Below are 21259 nucleotides of genomic sequence, written 5' to 3' on the forward strand. Positions count from 1 at the left end.
CGCGCTCTCCCGAAACTCGAAACCAGATGCCGCATCCGGGCATTCGCGTCAAGTCGTTCCCGCGAGCGTGTCCTAAGTGAAGACGTTTGTTTCGGGATAGAAAACCGACCAGAGGGGGGGGCCAAGGAGCTAAATAACGAACAGTATAGTTTGCGTGAGAAGGAGGAAGTTCTTAGGAGCGGGCAAATGGGGGGAGATAAAGGCCTTGTCTATTAGTTATGTAGGCTTTTCAGAACGGCAAAGTTGCCCAATGTTTCATTAATTCCATGGGTTAGAGTCTGAAATTTGTGCATGACGTACGATTCTCTTTGTTCTCTTTGTCGACTTGTTTGGAAATCTGATGGAAGGAGAATGACCGAATGTTTTCGAAAGTGTGGTTTGTAAGGCACAGGTGCTTAGAAAAAGGGAGATTTGGCAGTGTGTGGACGTGGGCCTTATGGTTATTGAAACGAAACCTGAATGGTGTTTCGGTCTGGCCGACGTATTCCATGCCGCACACACTGCAGCTTAGCATGTATACCACATTGGCGTTGTCGCAGTTCAAGGATTCTTTGATCTTAAAGGTGAAATCAGAGAAGTTGCCTTTTACAATATTTGTCGCCTGCACATGATTACAAACTTTACAGCGTGGTTTTCCGCACGGTTTGCATCCGGGGTTAGGGTTAGTATTGGCGGTCGTTTTAGATTTAACTAACATGTCCTTTAGGTTTCTAGAGCGCCGATACACTGCTCTCGGTGGCTGTTTGAAAATGGAAGACAAGTGACTGCTTTGCTGGATTATATTGAAATGTTTCGAGAGGATGTTATTAACCCGTGGCATGTTTGAGGAATGTGTAAGAACGAGGTTTGTTGGCCTGTCGTTCTGCTGTGATTTTTCAAAGTTGATTATTTCATTTCTGTCTAAGCCTCGAGCTTTCCCAATAGCATCATCAACAATGAAGGGGGGGTATTCCTTTTGCAGAAGATTTGTTTTTAGTTGCTCCGCATGCCGGTCAAAGTCCTCTAGCTCAGAGAAAAGCCGTCGGAATCTATGGGCCTGTGAATAGGGTATGCTGGTTTTACAGTGGTGTGGGTGGCTGCTTTTGAAATGTAGGTACTGCTGGCGGTCGGTAGGTTTCCGGTATAGGGTAGCCTTAAGAACGTTGCCTTTTCTCTGTATTGTAACGTCCAAGAAGTTAATTAAGGATTTAGAAAAGCTGTGAGTGAACGATATGGATGGGTGAAATGAATTGTAATTTTGTATAAATGTTAACAGGCTGGCTTCGTCGTGGGGCCAAATGAGGAAAATATCGTCAAGAAAACGTTTATAGAGGAGGGGTTTCAGAGACTGAGTGTCCTGACATTGCTTCTCGAGGGCCGCCATGAATATATTGGCATAGGCCGGTGCCACCTTAGTTCCCATCGCCGTACCGTTAACCTGAAGCCCTCAAATTCGAAGTTATGTGATTAAGCACCAGGCTAAGAATAGTGAAGAGGGTTTCCTCATCCACGTTCACCGAGGGGTCCGTCTTAAGGTATGCAGCCACTGCCGCGCGTATGCCGTCTGAATGGGGGAAATTAGTGTACAGGGATGTTACGTCCATTGTGACTAAAAAGCTTTCCGTCGGAATTTCGAGGTTGGACACGACCCTGAGGAAATGATTTGTGTCCTTAATGTAGGCAGGGATAGTTGGTATAATGTCCTTAAAGAGGAAGTCAAGGACTGCGGAAATATTTTCGGTGTGTGTACTGTTACTTGACACAATTGGGCGGCCGGGACGGTTGGGTTTGTGAATTTTGGGGAGAAGGTAGAATCGCCCGGGAAACGGTTTGATGGGCTTCATTGCTTTAAACATATCCTGGATATCTGTCTGTTACGTATAAGGTATTTACTAAGGTAATCGCTAATAGAATCAGGACAACCTTAGACTGCAATCAAGCAAAGGATCAAGCAGGGTTTCGGAAACGGTACTCTACTATCGATCATATCCATACCATCAATCAGGTGATAGAAAAATGCTCGGAATATAACCAGCCCTTATACATAGCATTCATTGATTACGAAAAAGCATTTGACTCAGTTGAAACCTTGGCGGTGATGCAGGCATTGCGAAATCAGGGGGTAGACGAGCCGTACGTGAAAGTGCTGGAAGATATATATAGTGGCTGCACAGCAACCATAGTTCTGCATAAAGAAAGTAACAAAATTCCCATAAAGAAAGGTGTTAGGCAAGGAGACACAATCTCCCCAGTACTATTCACAGCTTGTTTAGAGGAAGTATTCAGAGACTTGGAATGGGAGCAGTTAGGGATAAGGGTAGATGGAGAATACCTCAGTAATCTGCGATTTGCTGATGACATTCCCTTGCTAAGCAACTCGGGGGATGAACTACAAATAATGATTGATGATCTAGAGAGGAAAAGTAGAAAGGTAGGCTTGAAAATCAATATGCAGAATACTAAGGTAATGTTTAACAGCCTCGGGAAGGAACAGCAGTTTACATTAGATAGCGAAATACTGGAAGTAGTAGGCGAATATGTCTGCTTATGACATGTAGCAACCGCAGATCCGGACCATGAAAAGGAAATAACAAAAAGAATACGATTGGGATGGAGCGCATTTGGCAAGCACTCGCATATTATGACTAGCAGCTTACCGGTATCGCTCAAAAGGAAAGTATACAACAGTTGCATCTTGCCTGTACTCACCTATGGGGCTGAAACGTGGAGGCTAACCAAGAGAGTTCTACTTAAGTTGAGGACAGCCCAGAGGGCTATGGAACGAAAAATGGTAGGGGTAACATTAAGAGATAGAAAGCGTGCAGAATGGGTCAGAGAAATAACTCAAGTTACCGACATTCTAGTAGAAATTAAGACGAAGAAATGGACATGGGCAGGACATGTAGTGCGAAGAGAGGATAACCGATGGTCGCTGAGGGTAACAAACTGGATTTCAAGGGAAGGAAAGCGTAGCAGGGGGCGGCAGAAAGTTAGGTGGGCGGATGAGATTAAGAAGTTCGCAGGGGTCAAGTGGATGCAGCTAGCACAGAACCGGGTTAAGTGGAGAAATATGGGAGAGGCCTTCGCCCTGCAGTGGGTATAATCAGGCTGATGATGATGATGGGATATCTTTTGCTTTTGAAACAGAGATTCTAATTGATTGTTGATTTTAGTTTCAAAATCTCTATCCCGGTTTTCTATCCCGCAACAAACGTCTTCCCTTAGAACACGCTCGCGGGAACGACTTGACGCGAATGCCCGGATGCGGCATCGGGTTTCGGGAGAGCGCGTCTGGCCGACGGCTCTTTCGTCGCCGCGGTGGCGCGCTGCCCTAGCTCCGATCGCTGGCGCGTAGCTGGGTGGAACAACTCTGTCTAGAACACATAACTCTTATCCCAACGGTTTTTTGAACACCTGCACCGCTGGTGAGCGGGCCGTCCTGGTATGCATGCTCGCGTTGTCTGTTTTTCACTTTTTTTTTTTGTTATTCTGAACCTTTGCTCAATTTCTGGCTTCCTTCGAGGGAGACTTGCCTTGCTTTTAGTGCCGTCTTCGTGGAAGCACGGCGTGTATGTAACATTCGTCGGCTCTCCACTTTCTCTTTTTGACCCTCTCCCCCCCTTTCTTTTTTGTTTGTTTGTTTCCTTCTCTCTCCGTCTTTGTTGCATTACCAGCCAATAATCAACTGGAGCTTTTCGCCCTTTCTATCTATTCAGTAATGTTTGCTTCTCCAAAGACGGAGAGCGAGAATTCCTTCTCCCTCTCCTAACAGTGGCGTAATGTGCGGACTTATTCTCCATTCTCAATTCTACCTTGAAGAAGGACGGTCCACCGTCCGAAACTGTTGGAATAAAATAGATAATCGGGGAAGTTGTGTGACATCCTGTTTGAATTTAACTCTGGCCCATTAGTAACAAGCAAACCATGTCTGTATATATATATTGCCACCTAGCGTTGCCAGGTGGCGCATGACTGAGGTGTGAAAGGAGGACGAAGTTGGAGAGGACGACAAAGTGTCGCTTGCACGTTGGCGTCTGTGCTGCTGTGCTGTTGTGTCTGGGCTACCCCCTGCTATCATTGGTATCCTTAGTCACTGTGTACGTGACATTATGGTGGAGCTGCTGGATAAAACGATCGCGTATGCAAGAATCTCCGTCTACAAGACGTCGAGCCAGCCCTGTACCATTGGACACCCCCGTGCATCGCTCGAGTCGACGGCTCCAGGGACTGTCTCCGGAGTTTCAGCCATCACCCGCAGCCATGACATCTAGTGCTCCTGCTCAGCAGGTAACGGGCGTCGCACCGGCCTGTAACTACACCTTGCAGGCCCCTCGGGTACCGAAGTCTTTCCATGGGGACCTCTTTGAGGACGTGGAGGACTGGTTCCTTCAGTTTGAACGTGTCGCTGCTTTCAACCAGTGGGACGATGCTGCCAAACTAAGGAACGTCTACTTCAGCCTTGAGGACGGCGCCCGTATCTGGTTCGAGAACCGAGAGCAAATGTTAACATCGTGGCGGGAATTCCGTCGTCAACTGCTTGAGGCTTACACTAGCGCGAATCGTCGCGAGCACGCAGAACGTGCCATTCACTCTCGCATCCAAAGGCCGAATGAGAGTGTCCAAGCGTACGTCGAGGACATGACGCGCCTCTTCAGGCGAGCCGATCCCGCCATGTCCGAGGACAAAAAGGTCAGGCACTTGATGCAGGGTTTGAAAGAGCAGCTGTTCGCAGGCCTTGTGCGAAACCCTCCGTCGACTGTAAACGGATTCTCGCGGAATCATTTGCATCTTCAGAGCAGCATCCCGATGCATTGCGCGAACTGATTCGCAGCGTCGTGCGCGAAGAACTAAGCAAGTTCTGGAGCCCTCTGCAGCAATCGCCAACTTCCGTTTCTGCTATAGTGCGGGAGGAGGTGCGGCAGGCACTCAAGAGCCCTCTTTCGCCTGTAGTTCCGAGCCCGCCATTGCTGTCGGGGACCGACAATCGTCCCACATATGCGGAAGTTCTGCAGAGTCAGGCTCCCCCTTCACCACCACCCATTCTCGCGTCACGTACAGTTCCGCTGCCTTCGGTGCAGCCAGTGCAGAACTTCGACAATCGTCCGCTGCCCCGACGCAAAGCCGACATTTGGCGCACGCCTGACCGCCGTCCGCTTTGCTTCCACTGCGGTGAACCAGGACATCTCTACCGGGATTTTCCGTATCGACGCCTCAGTCTCCACGGCTTCCGCATCGACTCGCCTCCTCCCCGGTTTGGTCAACGACCCCGAGTTATTGAGGAGTACCTGGCGGAGCAGCTTTCTTCATCGCGTTCGCAGCGTCAGCCCCGCTCCCCTTCGCCAAGGCGCTCCTCCTCGTTCACCCACGGTTCCTCGCGAGAGGACCAAGGCCGCTCGTCTAGCCCTCATCGGGAAAACTGAAAACAGCGACCTTCGGGGGTGGTGGTGGTGGAAACGTTTATTGGTTAATTGGAGTTTGGGAGCCACAGAGTGGCCCCGCTACATGGTCGGCGTCCCTAGTCCGGGACACCGCATGACGAGGCCCCGTCTCGCGCCCGTTTCACCAGAGCCCGTTGAGACTCCAGTGTGGAGCAGTTGAGGAGGGCGAGGCCGCTGGTAGTCGCTGTGTTGAAGACCTTCCGTCGCCGCTTCGATCTGACCGCGAGCTGCTGGTACCGCCACCTAAGGAAGCAAAAAGCGTTTCTCTGGACATTCCGGTTATTTTAGACGGTCGCACTACGGTCAATGCATTCATTAGTGGACACCGGTGCCGATTATTCAATCTTGAGTGGTCGCATGGCGACTGTTTTGAGGAAGGTGCTCACTGCTTGGCCAGGTGTGTACCTTCGAACCGCCGGCGGTCATATAGTTACTCCAAAGGGGATGTGCACGGCTCGCATTCAGATTAACGGACGTACGTTCGTCGTTAGTTGCGTTGTTTTAAGTGACTGCTCCCGTGACCTTATCCTAGGCATTGACTTTCTGCGGGAGTACGGAGCAGTTATCAACCTGCGAAATAGACTCGTCACGTTTTCGATGGGACAATCTACCGAACAAGATAGTAGCAGTCCTTGCAATACCGCACTTCGTGTTTCCGCTGAGAGCGTCTCGCTGCCGCCGCGAAGCAGTGCTCTTGTAGAAGTTACCTGTGACGATTTCCGTGCCGGTGATGCTGTAGCGGAGGCGAACCATTCACTCCTGCTTGCTCAAGGCATTTGCGCTCCCCGGGCTGCACTCCTTGTCACAAATTTTTCTAATGAGCACAGACACTTGTTCCCGGGGACTGCTATCGCTTTTGCTGACCATGTTGCGCACGATCCGGTCTGTATTGCATCCACGGCAGTAGAAATAACGAGCCATCTCTTGACAACATCGACATTAACTGTCACTTGTCAAAGGAGAAACGGCGGGCCTTAGAGCAACTGCTGCTAGACTTCAAGCACTGCTTTGCTTCTTCCTCGAAGGTTCGTCAAACGCCCATCACACAACATCGCATCATTACTTATGACGACGCTCGCCCAATACGACAGCAGCCTTATCGTGTGTCTGTCAAAGAACGAGAAGTGATCCAGGCGCAGGTTCAGGAGATGCTGGATGATGGTGTTGTGCAGCCTTCACAAAGTCCGTGGTCTTCAGCAGTAGTCCTGGTCAAAAAGAAAGACGGCACTCTTCGATTTTGCGTCGACTATCGGAAATTGAATAATGTGACAAAGAAAGATGTATACCCGTTGCCGCGCATCGATGACTCACTGGACAGATTGCGACGTACGAAGTATTTTTCATCTATAGATTTAAAAAGCGGCTATTGGCAAATTGAAGTAGACGAAAGAGACCGAGAAAAAACCGCATTTGTCACTCCCGATGGCCTATATGAATTCAAAGTACTCCCATTTGGATTGTGCTCTGCCCCAGTTACATTCCAAACGATGATGGACACCGTCCTCACTGGCCTCAAGTGGCAGATCTGTCTTGTGTACTTGGACGACGTAGTTGTTTTTTCCGAAACATTTGACCAACACCTCGAACGCCTTCGAGCTGTACTGGAAGCCCTCCGTTCTGCTGATCTCACGCTGAAGTCCCAGAAATGCCACTTCGGGTATACAGAACTCAAGTTCCTCGGCCATGTTGTAAGCGCTGATGGGGTGCGCCCGGATCCCGATAAGACTGCTGCCGTCGCACGATTTCCCGTTCCAGCTAATAAGAAGGCTGTTCAGCGCTTCCTCGTCCTGTGCGAATGTTATCGGCGTTTCATTGCGGACTTTTCTCAGATCGCAGAACCTCTGACGCGCCTTACAAGGAAGGACACCTCCTTTGTGTGGAACTCTGAACAGCAGATGGCCTTCTCTTTGCTTCGTGAGCGCCTTCAAACATCCCCTGTTCTGGCGCACTTCGATGAAGCGGCTGACACTGAGGTGCACACTGACGCCAGTAGTATCGGTCTTGGCGCGGTCCTTGTGCAGCATCAAGATGGGTTTGAGCAAGTAATAGCCTATGCTAGCCGCACTCTCTCTCGTGCCGAAATGAACTACTCCACCTCAGAAAAGGAATGCCTGGCGGTCGTATGGGCTACCATGAAGTTTCGCCCCTATCTTTACGGCCGGCCATTTAAATTCGTCACCGACCATCATTGTTTGTGCTGGCTGGCAAATCTGCGAGACCCATCTGGACGACTTGCACGCTGGAGTTTACGGCTTCAGGAGTTTGACATAACCATTGTTTACAAGTCCGGCCGCAAACACGAAGACGCCGACACGCTGTCACGAGCACCCGTTGACACTGGCGATACTACAGCCGATGACGATAGCGGTTTTCTAGGAGCCCTCAGCGCATCTGAGCTCAGGGATCGACAAAGAGCTGATCCAGACATCCTTCCACTCATCGATTATCTGGAAGGGCTTGATACGACCCTGCCTCGACACCTATCTCGGCACCTTGGTTCCTTCTACATACGGCAAGGCGTCTTGTATAAAAGAAACTCCCAGGGCCAAGACAGAACTTACCTTCTGGTAGTGCCATGCGAGCTCCGTGAGGATATTCTCCTTGCCATGATGAACCGACGTCTGGTCATTTGGGTTGCTCACGGACTCTTGCTCGAGTGCGCAACATGTATTACTGGCCAGGACTCTCCGCAGCTGTGAAACGCTATGTACGAAGCTGTCGCGAATGCCAGCGCCGTAAAACACCGCCCCAGAAGCCTGCCGGATTTCTCAAGCCCGTTAAAGTACCCCGCATTGCGTTCGACCAAATTGGAATGGATCTCCTTGGCCCTTTCCCTTTGTCGCAGGCCGGTAACAAATGGATAGTAGTCGCTACTGACTGCCTGACTCGATACGGTGAGACAAAGGCAATCCCTCATGCCACAGCTTCCGAAGTAGCAGAGTTTTTCATGCACAGCATAGTCTTGCGGCATGGCGCCCCTTCCTACGTCATTACCGACAGAGGGACAGCTTTCACTTCACAGCTGATCGACCGCATATTTGAGCTGAGTTGCACGACCCATCGCAAGACCACAGCGTACCATCCACAAAGCAATGGCCTTACAGAAAGATTGAATAAGACGATAGCGGATATGTTGGCAATGTACGTCGATGTGCAGCACAAGACCTGGGACGAGGTGCTGCCGTACGTCACATTTGAGTATATAACAGCCTTACAAGAGACAGCGCTCTTCACACCATTTCGACTTGTTTACGGACGCGAAGTTCAGAGCATGCTCGATTCCATGTTCCCGTGCCCAGATGATGACCAGCTATCCTCAGATGCCCAGCAATATGCCATCCGCGCTGAGGAAGCCCGCCAGCTCGCCCGTGTGCACATTGGGCAGCAGCAGACCACTGACGCGCACCGTTACAACCTCCGGCACCGCCAGGTTGACTACAAGCCTGGAGACCAAGTCTGGGTATGGACACCAGTTCGCCGTCCAGGCTTGTCAGAGAAACTCCTTTCCCGCTACTTCGGGCCGTACAAAGTGTTGCGCCGTGTGAGTGACCTCAGTTATGAAGTTATCCCAGACGGTGCCACACAACCAAAACGTCGAAAGCACAGCTCGGACATTGTGCACATTGTGCGACTGAAGCCGTACTACCACCGATAGCGTATGGCCACCCGCTGTGACCACTCTCTTGCTTTTCACACCATTTTTACCGGCCCTTCTCATTTTTTTTCCGGAAGGAGAGGGTAATGCCACCTAGCGTTGCCAGGTGGCGCATGACTGAGGTGTGAAAGGAGGACGAAGTTGGAGAGGATGACAAAGTGTCGCTTGCACGTTTGCGTCTGTGCTGCTGTGTTGTTGTGTCTGGGCTACCCCCTGCTATCACTGGTATCCTTAGTCACCGTGTACGTGACAATATATATATATATATATATATATATATATATATATATATATATATATATATATATATATATATATATATATATATATATATATATATATACACACACTCTACATTTCGTAGTGATTGCGAAAATATTCATGCGGATAATATTTGAAACCAGCCCTTTAAGCTGCTTATCGAACTACGTTTGCTTGTGTATAAGCCTTAAAACATTTTTTACATGTCCTTTAGCGTGTCTCCACTGCTGTGTATATGTATGTATCATCATAATCATCAGCCTGATTATACCCACTGCAGGGCGAAGGCCTCTCCTATATTTCTCCACTTAACCCGGTGTATGTATGTATGTACGGGCCTAAACTAGCTTCGGCTATTGGCCCAACATTTTTTGCAATTTGTATATTTATTGAAATAACTGATTGATCGATTGATTGATTGAAAGCTGCACCACGTGCGGGAGCATATTTTCAGCAAAGAGCGCAGCCCGAGGTGTATGCGCACTTTTTCATGCTCAAATGAAGCACACAACAATAATGTTGTTGTAAGAGTTCTGCAGAATTTTTCCTTCACCTGCCTGGGGCACGGCGCGGTAAAAGAAACATGCTGTATGGCATTATATTTTTGAAACGTTTTGCCTATTACTCAGGAGCGAACGGGAAAATTCCCGTCTGAAAACTAAAATCGTTTACTACTGCTGCTACCGTTAATTTCCTGAAAGCGAGCTTTGCTCTGGGTGTACGTGAGCCGATCTGTTAGCCAGCGATGGTACTACTAGAATTTTGACTATTCTGGTTGTCAACTGCCGAAACTATTAAAAACAAAGTTGATGAATTTGCTGCTTTGGTCTCTGACGTCAAGCTACATATTGTAATCGGCACAGAATCTTTTCTTCATGGTTTCATACTGAATACTCAAGTTTTCGCTACCGGCTTCGAAATATATCGTCGTGACAGGAACAGCCAAGGCGGGGGCGTGTTTCTCCTATAGGGAACCTGCACTGGCTAGGCGGTACTGCATTTGTTCTACAGCCCGCCTAAAAAATGTTGCTGTTGGCCGCTTGGTTCACGATAAACGACCGAGCATATTCAACACTGTTACAGATACGCATGTGACAGATAACGTCTTCGCTTAGGCGCTCTCGATGTAGCCCAGTTATCTGACGCGCCATGCATAGCTTCGACAGAGCATGCAATTTGATCCCTGTAAGCTCATGCAGGTGGCGTGTAAACGCCCTACAAAAGCGCCTTAAAAGTATATGCTCTTCTCACTAGGCTACATGTGTTACGGTGCGGTGATCGCCACCGCAAACTACATGACAGGGTGCCTATAGCTGATGCTCACCTACGATTTTTTGCGATGTCTTCGCCTCTGGAGTGCGGCTAGTTAGTTTGGTGTAATTTGCATCTTGATAATGGTCGTCTTTTTGCTGCTGACTCGTTTTACCATTGCCCAGCATGTGATAATCTCGTATCATCACTGAAAGAAGATATCATCATAAGTGGTGTTTTTTAAAATGTCGAATGTCCAGTGGGACATGAATAAATTCATTGTGACCCATTCGAGTGACTGATCGGCAGGTTTTTACGAGTTCATATTCGCCAATGGACTGTGCAATTTGTTACGGAACGAACGACACAAAAAAGCAGCGGTGCGGATGCTCCCGTCCATGACTTTCTAAAGCGCCTTAGTAAAGAACAGGATAGCAAAGCATAACCACTTTAATGATTTGGGAGCGAAGCTGCAAACCCACACTAAGGAAATGTGGAAATTTTGGAATTCCATGATAAATTACCAATAGGTATCTAGAACTTAGTAGACAGTCATGGTGAAATGCTAAATGACGTTTACGAGAAGGCCTGTTCTTTCAGCAGCTATAATTCCAGTCGATTTTCGCTCTGCTCTACTCAGCTGATGTTCCTTCAGTGTCCGTGGCACTAAGCACTCGTATGCAAGACCATGTTATTACGTAGAATGGTGTCCCAAAATTGCTTCAAGATAATAAAGCCGGTTCAGTAGCAGGGCCTGATGGCGTTTCTTCGTTTGTCCTACGTTCATGCTCCGATGTGGTCTCCCACTATTTGGTTATTTTGCTTAATATATCAATAAGGGCCAGCATTCTGCCTGATTAGTGGAAACTAGCGAACATAGTCCCGACTGACAAAGGTGATCTAAGAAACAATGTCGCGAATTACAGCCCTGTCTCGCTTACTTGTATCTGTTGTAAAATAATGGAGCACGTAATCTGTAGTTCATTAATTAAATACCTCGAATGCAATAAATTATTGATAGACTCCAAACATGGTTTTAGGGCTAGCCGTTTGTGCATAACGCTTCTACATTTTCCGAAGCAATGAATTTAGTCATGACCTTTTCTTTGCCTTCGACTGTTTCCTTGGATTTCGAAGAGGCATTCGACACAGTTCCCCACTTCTTGATGCTTTATAAACTAATTTCTTGATTTCACAAGCGATGCATTTAAATTGATTAAAAATGATATTGAAGGGCGCAGTTGCGACGCGTATTGGTCAATGTTCGTTTTTCGGACATCAGGACAGCCACTTCTGGCAATTCACAGGGATCGGTGCTGCGGCCATTACTGTTCGTAATTTATATCAATGACACAGTGGAAAATGTTAATTGTCGGGTGTGGCTGCACGTCGATGACTGTGTTTTGCATCATTAAGCTAAAGCCTTATGTGGCGCAGATTATATCTAACAAAACTTGGACCCCATTCAAGGATGGTGTGGTAAATGGAGCATGTCATTGAACGAGGCAAAATGCTAATGTGCTTCCTTTACGCTCAGTCGCACTCCTATTGAATCTGAATATATTTTGGATGACCAGCTTTTATCTGAAATGAAGGAGCACAAATATATCGGTGTTTAATTTTCGGCTGACCTTGCCTAGAGGAAACAGATTGAATACATAGGTCGACAGATGCATCGAGAATGTTAAACTGTTTCTAAAGGAATTTCAAGGATGCTTCTTAAAAGGTTAAGAAGCTTCTATATTTTACCAACATTAGATCGATTATGCAGTATGGGACTCTTAAGTACGACCCCATTGTGCTACGCAGTGCCAGAGCGGGTTCATAATCGTGCAGCGAGGGTTTTTAATAACAACTATAGTTTTAGTGTTCGTAGCTGTTGCATCAAGCAGGGCCTGGAGTAGGACTCTCTTGAGGAGCACCGATTACAAATGAAATCAACATTTTTTATCGCATTTATTTCAATAAAGCTGTCGTACGTTTTATACCATATTGCTTTCATCTTAGTCTATATTGAAAATGTGCGACCATGAAAGGAATATACGCGAGACGCAATGTAGTACAGATATTTTTAAGCGCTCTTTCTTTCCCCATGCCATCAATACATACTACAAGCTGCCTGATCGTTTTGCTGGATGCCAATTCGAGGCTTATTCTCGAGCAATGTTCACTGGTCTGGGGCATGTGTGAATGCTTACTAGCTGTTTCCCGTCTAATATTCGTCATTGCAGAACATTAAACGCATGTGAATACACAGTTGATGCCTCCTGTATTGCTTCTTTTTTTTTTATTCTTTCCTTGCTCCATTTTTTTTTTTTTTTTGATGTCGTGTGTTTTTTAGAGTGGGATAGGTCATGTTGTTTGTTCGACTTGTGCATTTATTTACCTCCCCCTGCAGTTATGCTGTCACGGCGCTGCAGCAAAGAAATGAAAATAAATAAATAAATAAAATTTTAAGGTCTTCGTTGTTCGACTCCCACCATCGGTGCGTTTTTTCTTCCACTTGTCATTTATTATTCTTTATCCCTATAATCACCATAAGACAAATTCTTGTCAAATACCAACAACCAAACATAAAAAAAAATCCCCAACGTTTGCCCTATATAGACTCGTCTCTTTTAAATTCTGTAATATCGAGCCCCTCATTTCCCTTTAAATTATCTGTATAATAGCTTGCGAGGGTCTCGGTTCTGGCAGTCTGAAGGTCGAAAAGGTAGCGTAAGTGGGTTCTCGCAAAGCGGCCCCCCCCCCCCCCCCCCCCCCATTAATCACGTGCTACGTGACGCTTGCAGTATAACATGTACCACATCCGCCGCTAGGGACAAGGGTGGCGCTGGTGAATGCTCACAGGTTTCTGTTAGTCACCATAAATACCCAAGCGAGCGGCAGGTTGGACAGCCGTCGACATAGCTAAGTTGAAAGAGCACTGGACGCGATATTCGGAGGTCCTGGGTTCGACTCCCACCATCTGCGCCAGTCGACGTAGCTCAGTTGAAAGAGCACTGGACGCGATATTCGGAGGTCCTGGGTTCGACTCCCACCATCTGCGCCAGTCGACGTAGCTCAGTTGAAAGAGCACTGGACGCGATATTCGGAGGTCGTGGGTTTGACTCCTACCATCGGCGCATTGCTTTTCCTTCCACTTGTCATTTAATACTCTTTATCCCTATAATCACCGTAAGACAAATTCTTGTCAAATAACAACAACAATAACAAAAAATCCCCAACCTTTGCCTCGGACTCGTAGACTTTCAGGTCCTTTAAACTCTGTAATAACGAGCCCCTCATTTTCCTTTCAATTATCTGCAATATATATTTGTGTGTGTGTGTGTGTAGAAAGGGGGGGTGGGAATCTACGCTTTATTTAAAAGTATTTTAAATGAAATGCGCATCTAGCGAGCCCCGAGTTTTCGTTACCTATGTCGCATTTTTTTCCAGCATGATTTTACTGCTGTCACTCGCAATACCAGTAAACGCTGCGTAGACACAACAATTGGTAATCGATGATTTCCCCACACAGTAAGATGGGAATGGCTTGGTGTGGTTAGTTTTAAAATAAAAACTGCCATAAATATGCGAGGCTGTCAAAATTCTTGACAACAAAGCTGTGGACTTTGTGCTCGCGTCAGCGAAAGCTGAAGCGGTCAAGTGCTTGAGGCAGAATCTGTGTGGTGGGTATGCTGGTTTTTAACAGGCGACGTGCATGCTCTCGCCTCTAGAAATGCGGCCTTGACCGATGCGTTTCATGTAGAAGTTTCCAGAAAGCTAAAACGAAAGAAGAGCGACCGACTGTGTGCCCTAAATTTGCGTGGCTTATTTTATAGGTCTGCAAACCACGTTACGGAGGCAAAGGAGGGAACGCGTAAAGGGGCGATGCGTAGTGGACCTTCCGCCACTGTTTTTCGTACGTTGATTGCCTCTGAACAACAAACCGCGGATTGTGCGCCCCATTCTGTACGAGCGAGTTTCACGCGCCCAATATACGCTTCCCTGCACTCTACTCACGCCTATACGGCGGAAAAAAATGGCCGCTAATTGCGAGCGTCCTCCCCGGTGTCGACCGTATAGCTGGAGAGCGTCCAGCGCATAACTTGAACCGCACCAGTGAAGCCGGCGCACGTGGTAATTGCCACCACTTTCACGGCGCCGCTTGCACTGAACGCGGAGAATAATTCTCCGCAGATGAGCCGACGAAACGCGTCACTGCCTGCCCCTATCACCTGCGCAGCTGACCCAAACCGCGAGGGGACCCTCTTCTAATTTCATGAAACTGCCAGTTTTCGGGTTGGCCAAAAGCATAGGCCTTCCATTAGCTGGGCATATGAACGAAGCGATGAGCCCGGAAGCTGCTTGGAAATGCTTTCGCACGTCGTTCATAACTTGCCCGCTCCAAAAGGGACAGCCTGTCTGCAGCCGGCGCCAGCTAAATGACGCTCACGTACCTTACGGCAATACTGGCTGTACTGATGAACCACGTTTATTATTATTTTGTTTTGCGTATAAAGCTGGTGGCTTTAGCAGCAATCTCTTTTGTCACGACCTTTCTTTTGTCCTCAGGCATCCACTTGCTTATTGCAAGGTTACATGAGCGAAATATCCTTCAGCTGAAACACAACTGAATCGTTGAGAAATGAGCAATCTACTCAAGACCTGACATGAAGAAAAACAGAGATTCGGTAGTAGTTATTAGGTCTCCCCGAGACAAGAATGAGTATACTGAGTTTAAGCAGAACGCAGGCTTTCGGAGTCTATCTGTACAAATACTAATAGCGTGTCCCCGGGGAGAAGTGGTCACTCGCGTACTCCTAGTGCAGCAGTGCCCGAAGCAATAAAAATTCCGTTCAGGAGAAGTCAAGTACGCAGGCACGGCTAGCGCTTGCTACTACTAGCTTTCCTGTTCGCAGAACGTAAACAGGCATAAGGAACACACATAGAGTTAGGAGATATTGTCTTTGGTTAGTGTGCATAAACGATAATTCGGTCCTCAGTAGCTAGAGAAAGCACGTTGAGCAACCGGCCACTTGGCCGAGAGCCCCCGTCAGTCACGAAGGTATACGTGCAAGAAGATATTGGGGCCGATGAACGCCCTGCAAGCACACCGTCCTCGCAGAGGCTGGATACGTTCAGAGGCACTTGTCGCTAGGATTCATGGGCGTGCCCGGGACGCAGCCGAAGGTCTCGGAGAACTCTGGAAGGTTTCGGAGCAGCGCGTTGACGCGGTGACGGCCGCCGAATCGCAACTCTCCGCATGCGTTCGCTGCGTACAGCACGAAGAAAAGCTGCACGGCGCTCAGCTTCTCGGCACCTTCGAGCCGGTGGTCACTGACGAGCCTGCGAGGGTATACGCGACCAATGAGCTCCTGTCGCTCGCCTCAGTGCGGTAGATGACGAGCTCGCTTACAGTTTAGCGCTCTCACAGCTGCTCAAAATAAGATTTTGTTTTGCAACCTCACTAACTATATATTGCTGCCGGCAGAGTAATTGCCCCTTCCCACTTGTTAGCAGGAAAACAGCAATTGTATACAGTGACATTGGTCTAACGGTGGCTGTCGGAGGGTCGTCGCACGCTGCGCCATTTTTTCAGTCGCGCAGTCATGAGGGATGGGGCTGAGACAGGTAGGTCACCGCCGCTTGCGGCGGGGGCTAGCCTGGCACCGAATTTTTATCTGTTGTAGGCCGTCATTGCACCCGCCACCGCTTAGGTGGTGGACGACGGCTGTTGTTGCGGCGCGCGTCTTTCTCTCCCTCTTCCTTTTCTTTCTTCTCTATTTTCTCTTCTGTCTGCACGAGGCAGCGGAGGTGGCTCAGCTACAGAGCCAGTAGCAGGCCCGTGCATTTTATTTTCATACTTCCTACAGCCACAACAACAACCACAACAACCGCTTGGCAAACAATTGGCGCTTAAGAATTGAGTGGCATATTATTCCACACTCGGATTTTCGTTTCCAGTAGCAGTCAAGACTGCGAACTCTCGTTCCGATCAAGGCCATTAGGGAAAGCGACCTGCACTGCGCGTTTGGCAATACTAACATCGACACTGTCAGCTGATCCCTGGTCGAAAGTTGTCGCTGGTCGCGCACCCTTCTCGACTCGCAAGTGTGAATACGAGGGCTCGGGCAGATTAATAAGTATTATCATAGCAGAAGTCCTGTAAATGTGTGGAACGGCATTAGGAGGCCACGTTAAGTAAAATTTTCGAAAAACCTTTTGTTTGTTTTGTTGCAGATCTGAAAATAGATTATCATCGGCATATTTTCTGCTTCGCGCTCCCTACTGAAGTCCGCGAGATAATTCCACCGACACAAGTTCTTTTTTTTTTTTTTGCAAGAAAGCATTGAGCAACCATGCCCCTTTTTTGCGGTTGCAGTGTTTTCGTGCTTTTTAAAACACAGCTCCATGACCGATGTTTTAAGCCGTTAAAGTGGAGCAATAGTTCGAACAATAGTTTGGTGCAAAACGCTTTGCATCTTCATTGTCGGCCAAAAAGCTACGCAGCAAGTGCCGCATTCCGCATGGAATGCCTTCACACCTCCGCCAGATTTCGCCGGCCGCTTACGCAAGAGCTGGGGAGCGGTGCTGCTACTTCCCAATTCGGCAGTTCTGCAACAGGATACTATAATTAAGGGCACTTGTATAACTTTAAACCTAGGCTTCAGGTAGAACGAAAGGAAAAAGATGGTTTGCACGGTATAAAAAAGAAGAACCGAACAAGGGTAAATAGGGTACGCCTCAGGTCGCAGATGAGCCAACGTTTCGACAAGTGGGCTTGTCTTCGTCTGGGCATAGCGATCATCACTGGCAGGGGTTTAAATACGCTTTTGCTTCCGAAGAAGAAAAGCTGGGGAGGGGGGAAAGTGGGTGCGAAAGAGTGGGGAGGAGAGGATGGGTGAGAAGAAAGTGGGTCATGAAGTAGAAAAAAAAAACAAAAAAAAAGAAAAAAAAATCTTGAGTATGTAGTACTTATCAGCCATGGAACCAGGGATTCTGTAGCCTGCAAAAGAAGTAACAGCGGCAGTACCAGGAAAAAAAAAAAAAGTCTACTATGCTGGTTAGGTGATTAGTCTCCACTAAAGACTGTTTGGTGAAGATACACCTTACAAAGGGAGGCTATGCAAAGGGCCCTGATAAGGCAAATATCTAGGGGGACAATTCTTAAAAGGAGGGGGTAGGGCGGGGAGTACATGGTCCCAGGAATAATCGCATAGTAAAAAATAATAATAACCTTAAGTGTTTAGCTCAACCTGGAACCAGAGATCCCGTGGCCTACAAAAGAAGTAAAAGCGGCAGTACCAGGAAAAAAAAATCATAGTACAGGGTAGATGATTAGTCACCACTTAGGCGGGTTTGGTGCAGATACACCTTACAAAGGGAGGGTTTGCGAAGGGCCCTGATAAGGCATATATCTAAGGAGGACAATTCTTAAAACTTTCTGCAAAGGGGGGGGGGGGGGGGGGGGGGATACAGTCACAGGATTAAGCACACAGGGAACCAACACTGACATGAGAAAAAAAAACAGAGAAAAATAATAATGATAATAATAAAAAAAAAGGAAAAAAAGAAAAAAATATGTGAGGACAAATTCAAGCAACAAGTGATAAGGAGGAAATGTGTTTAGAGGAACGTGTAGGGTTATGCTATTGCGGAACAGAATAGGGTGTACGTGCGTTGTGAATGAGAGGCTATGTGAGATTGTTTTTCCGAATAGTTATAATGGAGAAGGAATATACCTAAGGGATTCTAACATTCCCTTAGATATATTTATTCCTGCTGGTTCCAATGTTCTAAATTTATGAATTAGATACGCCTCTCTATATTTTCTGTCCCTTGCAGATTTAAAGCCTGACTGGAGAATATATAATTTAATTTCTTCGAACTTATGGTCTTTCTGATTGAAATGCTGAGAAACTGCAGGAATAAATATATCTAAGGGAACGTTAGAATCCCTTAGGTATATTCCCTCTCCGTTATAACTATTCGGAAAAACAATCTCACATAGCCTTAATTGTACAGTTTATTCACAACGCACGTACACCCTATTCCGTTCCGCAATAGCATAACCCTACACGTTCCTCTAAACACATTTCCTCCTTATCACTTGTTGCTTGAATTTGTTCTCACTTATTTTTTTTTCCTTTTTTTTTATTATTATCATTATTATTTTTCTCTGTTTTTTTTTTCTCATGTCAGTGTTGGTTCCCTGTGCGCTTATTATCCTGTGACTGTATCCCCCCCCCCCCCCCCCTTTGCTGAAAGTTTTAAGAATTGTCCTCCTTAGATATATGCCTTATCAGGGCCCTTCGCAAACCCTCCCTTTGTAAGGTGTATCTGCACCAAACCCGCCTAAGGGGTGACTAATCATCTACCCTGTACTATGATTTTTTTTTTCCTGGTACTGCCGCTTTTACTTCTTTTGTAGGCCACGGGATCTCTGGTTCCAGGTTGAGCTAAACACTTAAGGTTATTATTATTTTTTACTATGCGATTATTCCTGGGACCATGTACTCCCCGCCCTACCCCCTCCTTTTAAGAATTGTCCCCCTAGATATTTGCCTTATCAGGGCCCTTTGCATAGCCTCCCTTTGTAAGGTGTATCTTCACCAAACCGTCTTTATTGGAGACTAATCACCTAACCAGCATAGTAGACCATTTTTTTTTCTTCTTTTTTTTTTCTGGTACTGCTGCTGTTACTTCTTTTGCAGGCTACAGAATCCCCGGTTCCATGGCTGATAAGTACTACATACTCAAGATTTTTTCTCTTTTTTTTTTCTACTTCATGACCCACTTTCTTCTCACCTATCCTCTCCTCCCCACTCTTTCGCACCCACTTTCCCCCCTCCCCAGCTTTTCTTCTTCGGAAGCAAAAGCGTATTTAAACCCCTGCCAGTGATGATCGCTATGCGCAGACGAAGACAAGTCCACTTGTCGAAACGTTGGCTCATCTGTGACCTGAGGCGTACCCTATTTACCCTTGTTCGGTTCTTCTTTTTTATACCGTTTAAACCTAGGCGTTGTTTCAACATATGCAGTTTTATCTATGTCCAAAATATCTAGATAGAGAAAACGAGACAACGGCCTATGTTGTATGCCCTTATTCGAAGCCCACCTATACGCTTAGCTTTCTCTAATAAATTATACCAACTGAGGCTCACGTGCCGTCGATGTCTAAATAGCATGGATATAACTCGCCGAAGAAAAGCATATATAAAGGAGAGGTCCCCAGGTATGCAATGTCATTAGCGATGGCGTGCTTTCGTATTGCGTAACAAGAACGTGGGGTATCATTGCGCTTTAATTTATTAATGGTATGCAAATAGAATCGAACGAGCTTATTGGTGCTATTTGTGCCTACGAAAGAATTCACTTGATTTGTATCAAACTGCTACCAAATTCGAGAATATATATAGTTTTTATTTTTTCACCGCCTTGTCTTTTTTTTTTTTCAATTGTGGCTAGCCTTCTCGCCTTGCGCACAGCTGGTGAACGTTCTGTCGTTGATCACGTAAAAGCGCTGCAAAATTTTGAAAAATGACTGCATGCGGTGTCTGGGAGTGGGCTTGTTATGGCCGGTACATTAGAAGGAATTATTTGTAGACCAAGGGCATCGCATGTGAAATCCCACGACATAACGTGGTTTTAGCGGCTGAATGCAAGATGGGAAATGGAACGTCTACTCACCTGAGTGCTTCCTCGCGAAATGATTTGAACGCTCCACGCAGGCCATAGAGATCAGCAGCCAATATGCCGGATGCTGCATCCCTCCGTCTCAGGCAAGACGACAGCATGTCGAACCTTGTGACAAGCGAGTCGGCGGAGCCGGGCGCCGCTCGAGCTATGTCGACAGCCTGCGAACCCGTCGACCATTCAGTACACCTTTGAGTTACCGGTCACGAAAGCACATACTAGTAAACGCTATTACGCGCGTCAGATTCCGCGCAAAGGGCCGCGCCATGATCACATGCTTCTAATTGAACGCTTGTCAGAGAGAAAGGAAAACGGTGGTGTATTTCTGACCTGTGTCACACATACACAGCGTTCTCTCAGCTTACTCGGGGTTGTGTCTCGAGGTTTGAAGGACAACACAACACGTTCAACTGCGTATACGTTCGACAGAATGCTTAGCAGTTACAAACACTCCCCCGAGAAAGCGTCGCTTATAAACAGTGAATCCTTGGCGAGAGTCATGCATTCGTTGCATTTGGTATAGTCACAGCTTTATATGATACTTTCGGAATGGCCTTTTAATAGATCAGCCGGAAGTCCGGTGTGATGAGCACAGCCAATCGCGACCATGGCTAACCACGACGCCATGTGATTGTGCATCACATCTACCTTATAGCATACATCGCTACGCCCACAATCCCCCTAGTCGCGTTGTCCCCTTTTTTTTTTTATCGCTGCATTTCACCCCTAGCACATCGAAATGAGTCTGTATGAAGCTGAGAAAAAACGAGAGACCTTTTCAATTTCGAAGCCATCTTTTTGAGTACATTTGATGCTATACTATCGGCTAAAAACGATTACCGAGAAACACATAACACCAGTCGTTCTTTTTGTCATTTCTAAAAAGCTAATTTCATTTGGTAAATATTAGCTGAGGCGATAAAAATGAGGATCGAGGTAACCTGTGGAATGGAGCGCTAAAAAAGGTTCATTTATTGAGACAGATGCGTACGAT

At 47.0% G+C, this 21259-nt stretch overlaps 1 protein-coding gene across 1 annotated transcript; it reads right to left on the bottom strand.

The window, feature by feature from the left end:
• Window positions 1–15707: 15707 nt before the first annotated feature.
• On the bottom strand, window positions 15708–20396 carry LOC146203282 (neprilysin-1-like). Its single transcript, XM_084602991.1, has 2 exons — window positions 20260–20396; window positions 15708–15915 (listed from the first exon to the last, which is right to left on the bottom strand). The coding sequence occupies exons 1-2, from the start codon at window positions 20364–20366 to the stop codon at window positions 15708–15710; spliced, it is 315 nt and encodes a 104-aa protein (XP_084459117.1). The 5' UTR covers window positions 20367–20396.
• Window positions 20397–21259: the final 863 nt, after the last annotated feature.

The sequence above is a fragment of the Amblyomma maculatum genome, chromosome 1, assembly GCF_055883805.1.
Source record: "Amblyomma maculatum isolate TAMU_Amacu chromosome 1, ASM5588380v1, whole genome shotgun sequence".
Classification (NCBI taxonomy): Eukaryota; Metazoa; Arthropoda; class Arachnida; order Ixodida; family Ixodidae; genus Amblyomma; species Amblyomma maculatum.

Bases quoted from the DNA above. Each gene is read 5' to 3' on its own strand.
- LOC146203282 (XM_084602991.1), bottom strand. From the start codon at position 20,366: ATGCTGTCGTCTTGCCTGAGACGGAGGGATGCAGCATCCGGCATATTG. The intron at 15,916-20,259 runs GTGAGTAGACGT...ATACCCTCGCAG, and splicing joins TTTCGCGAGGAAGCACTCAG to GCTCGTCAGTGACCACCGGC.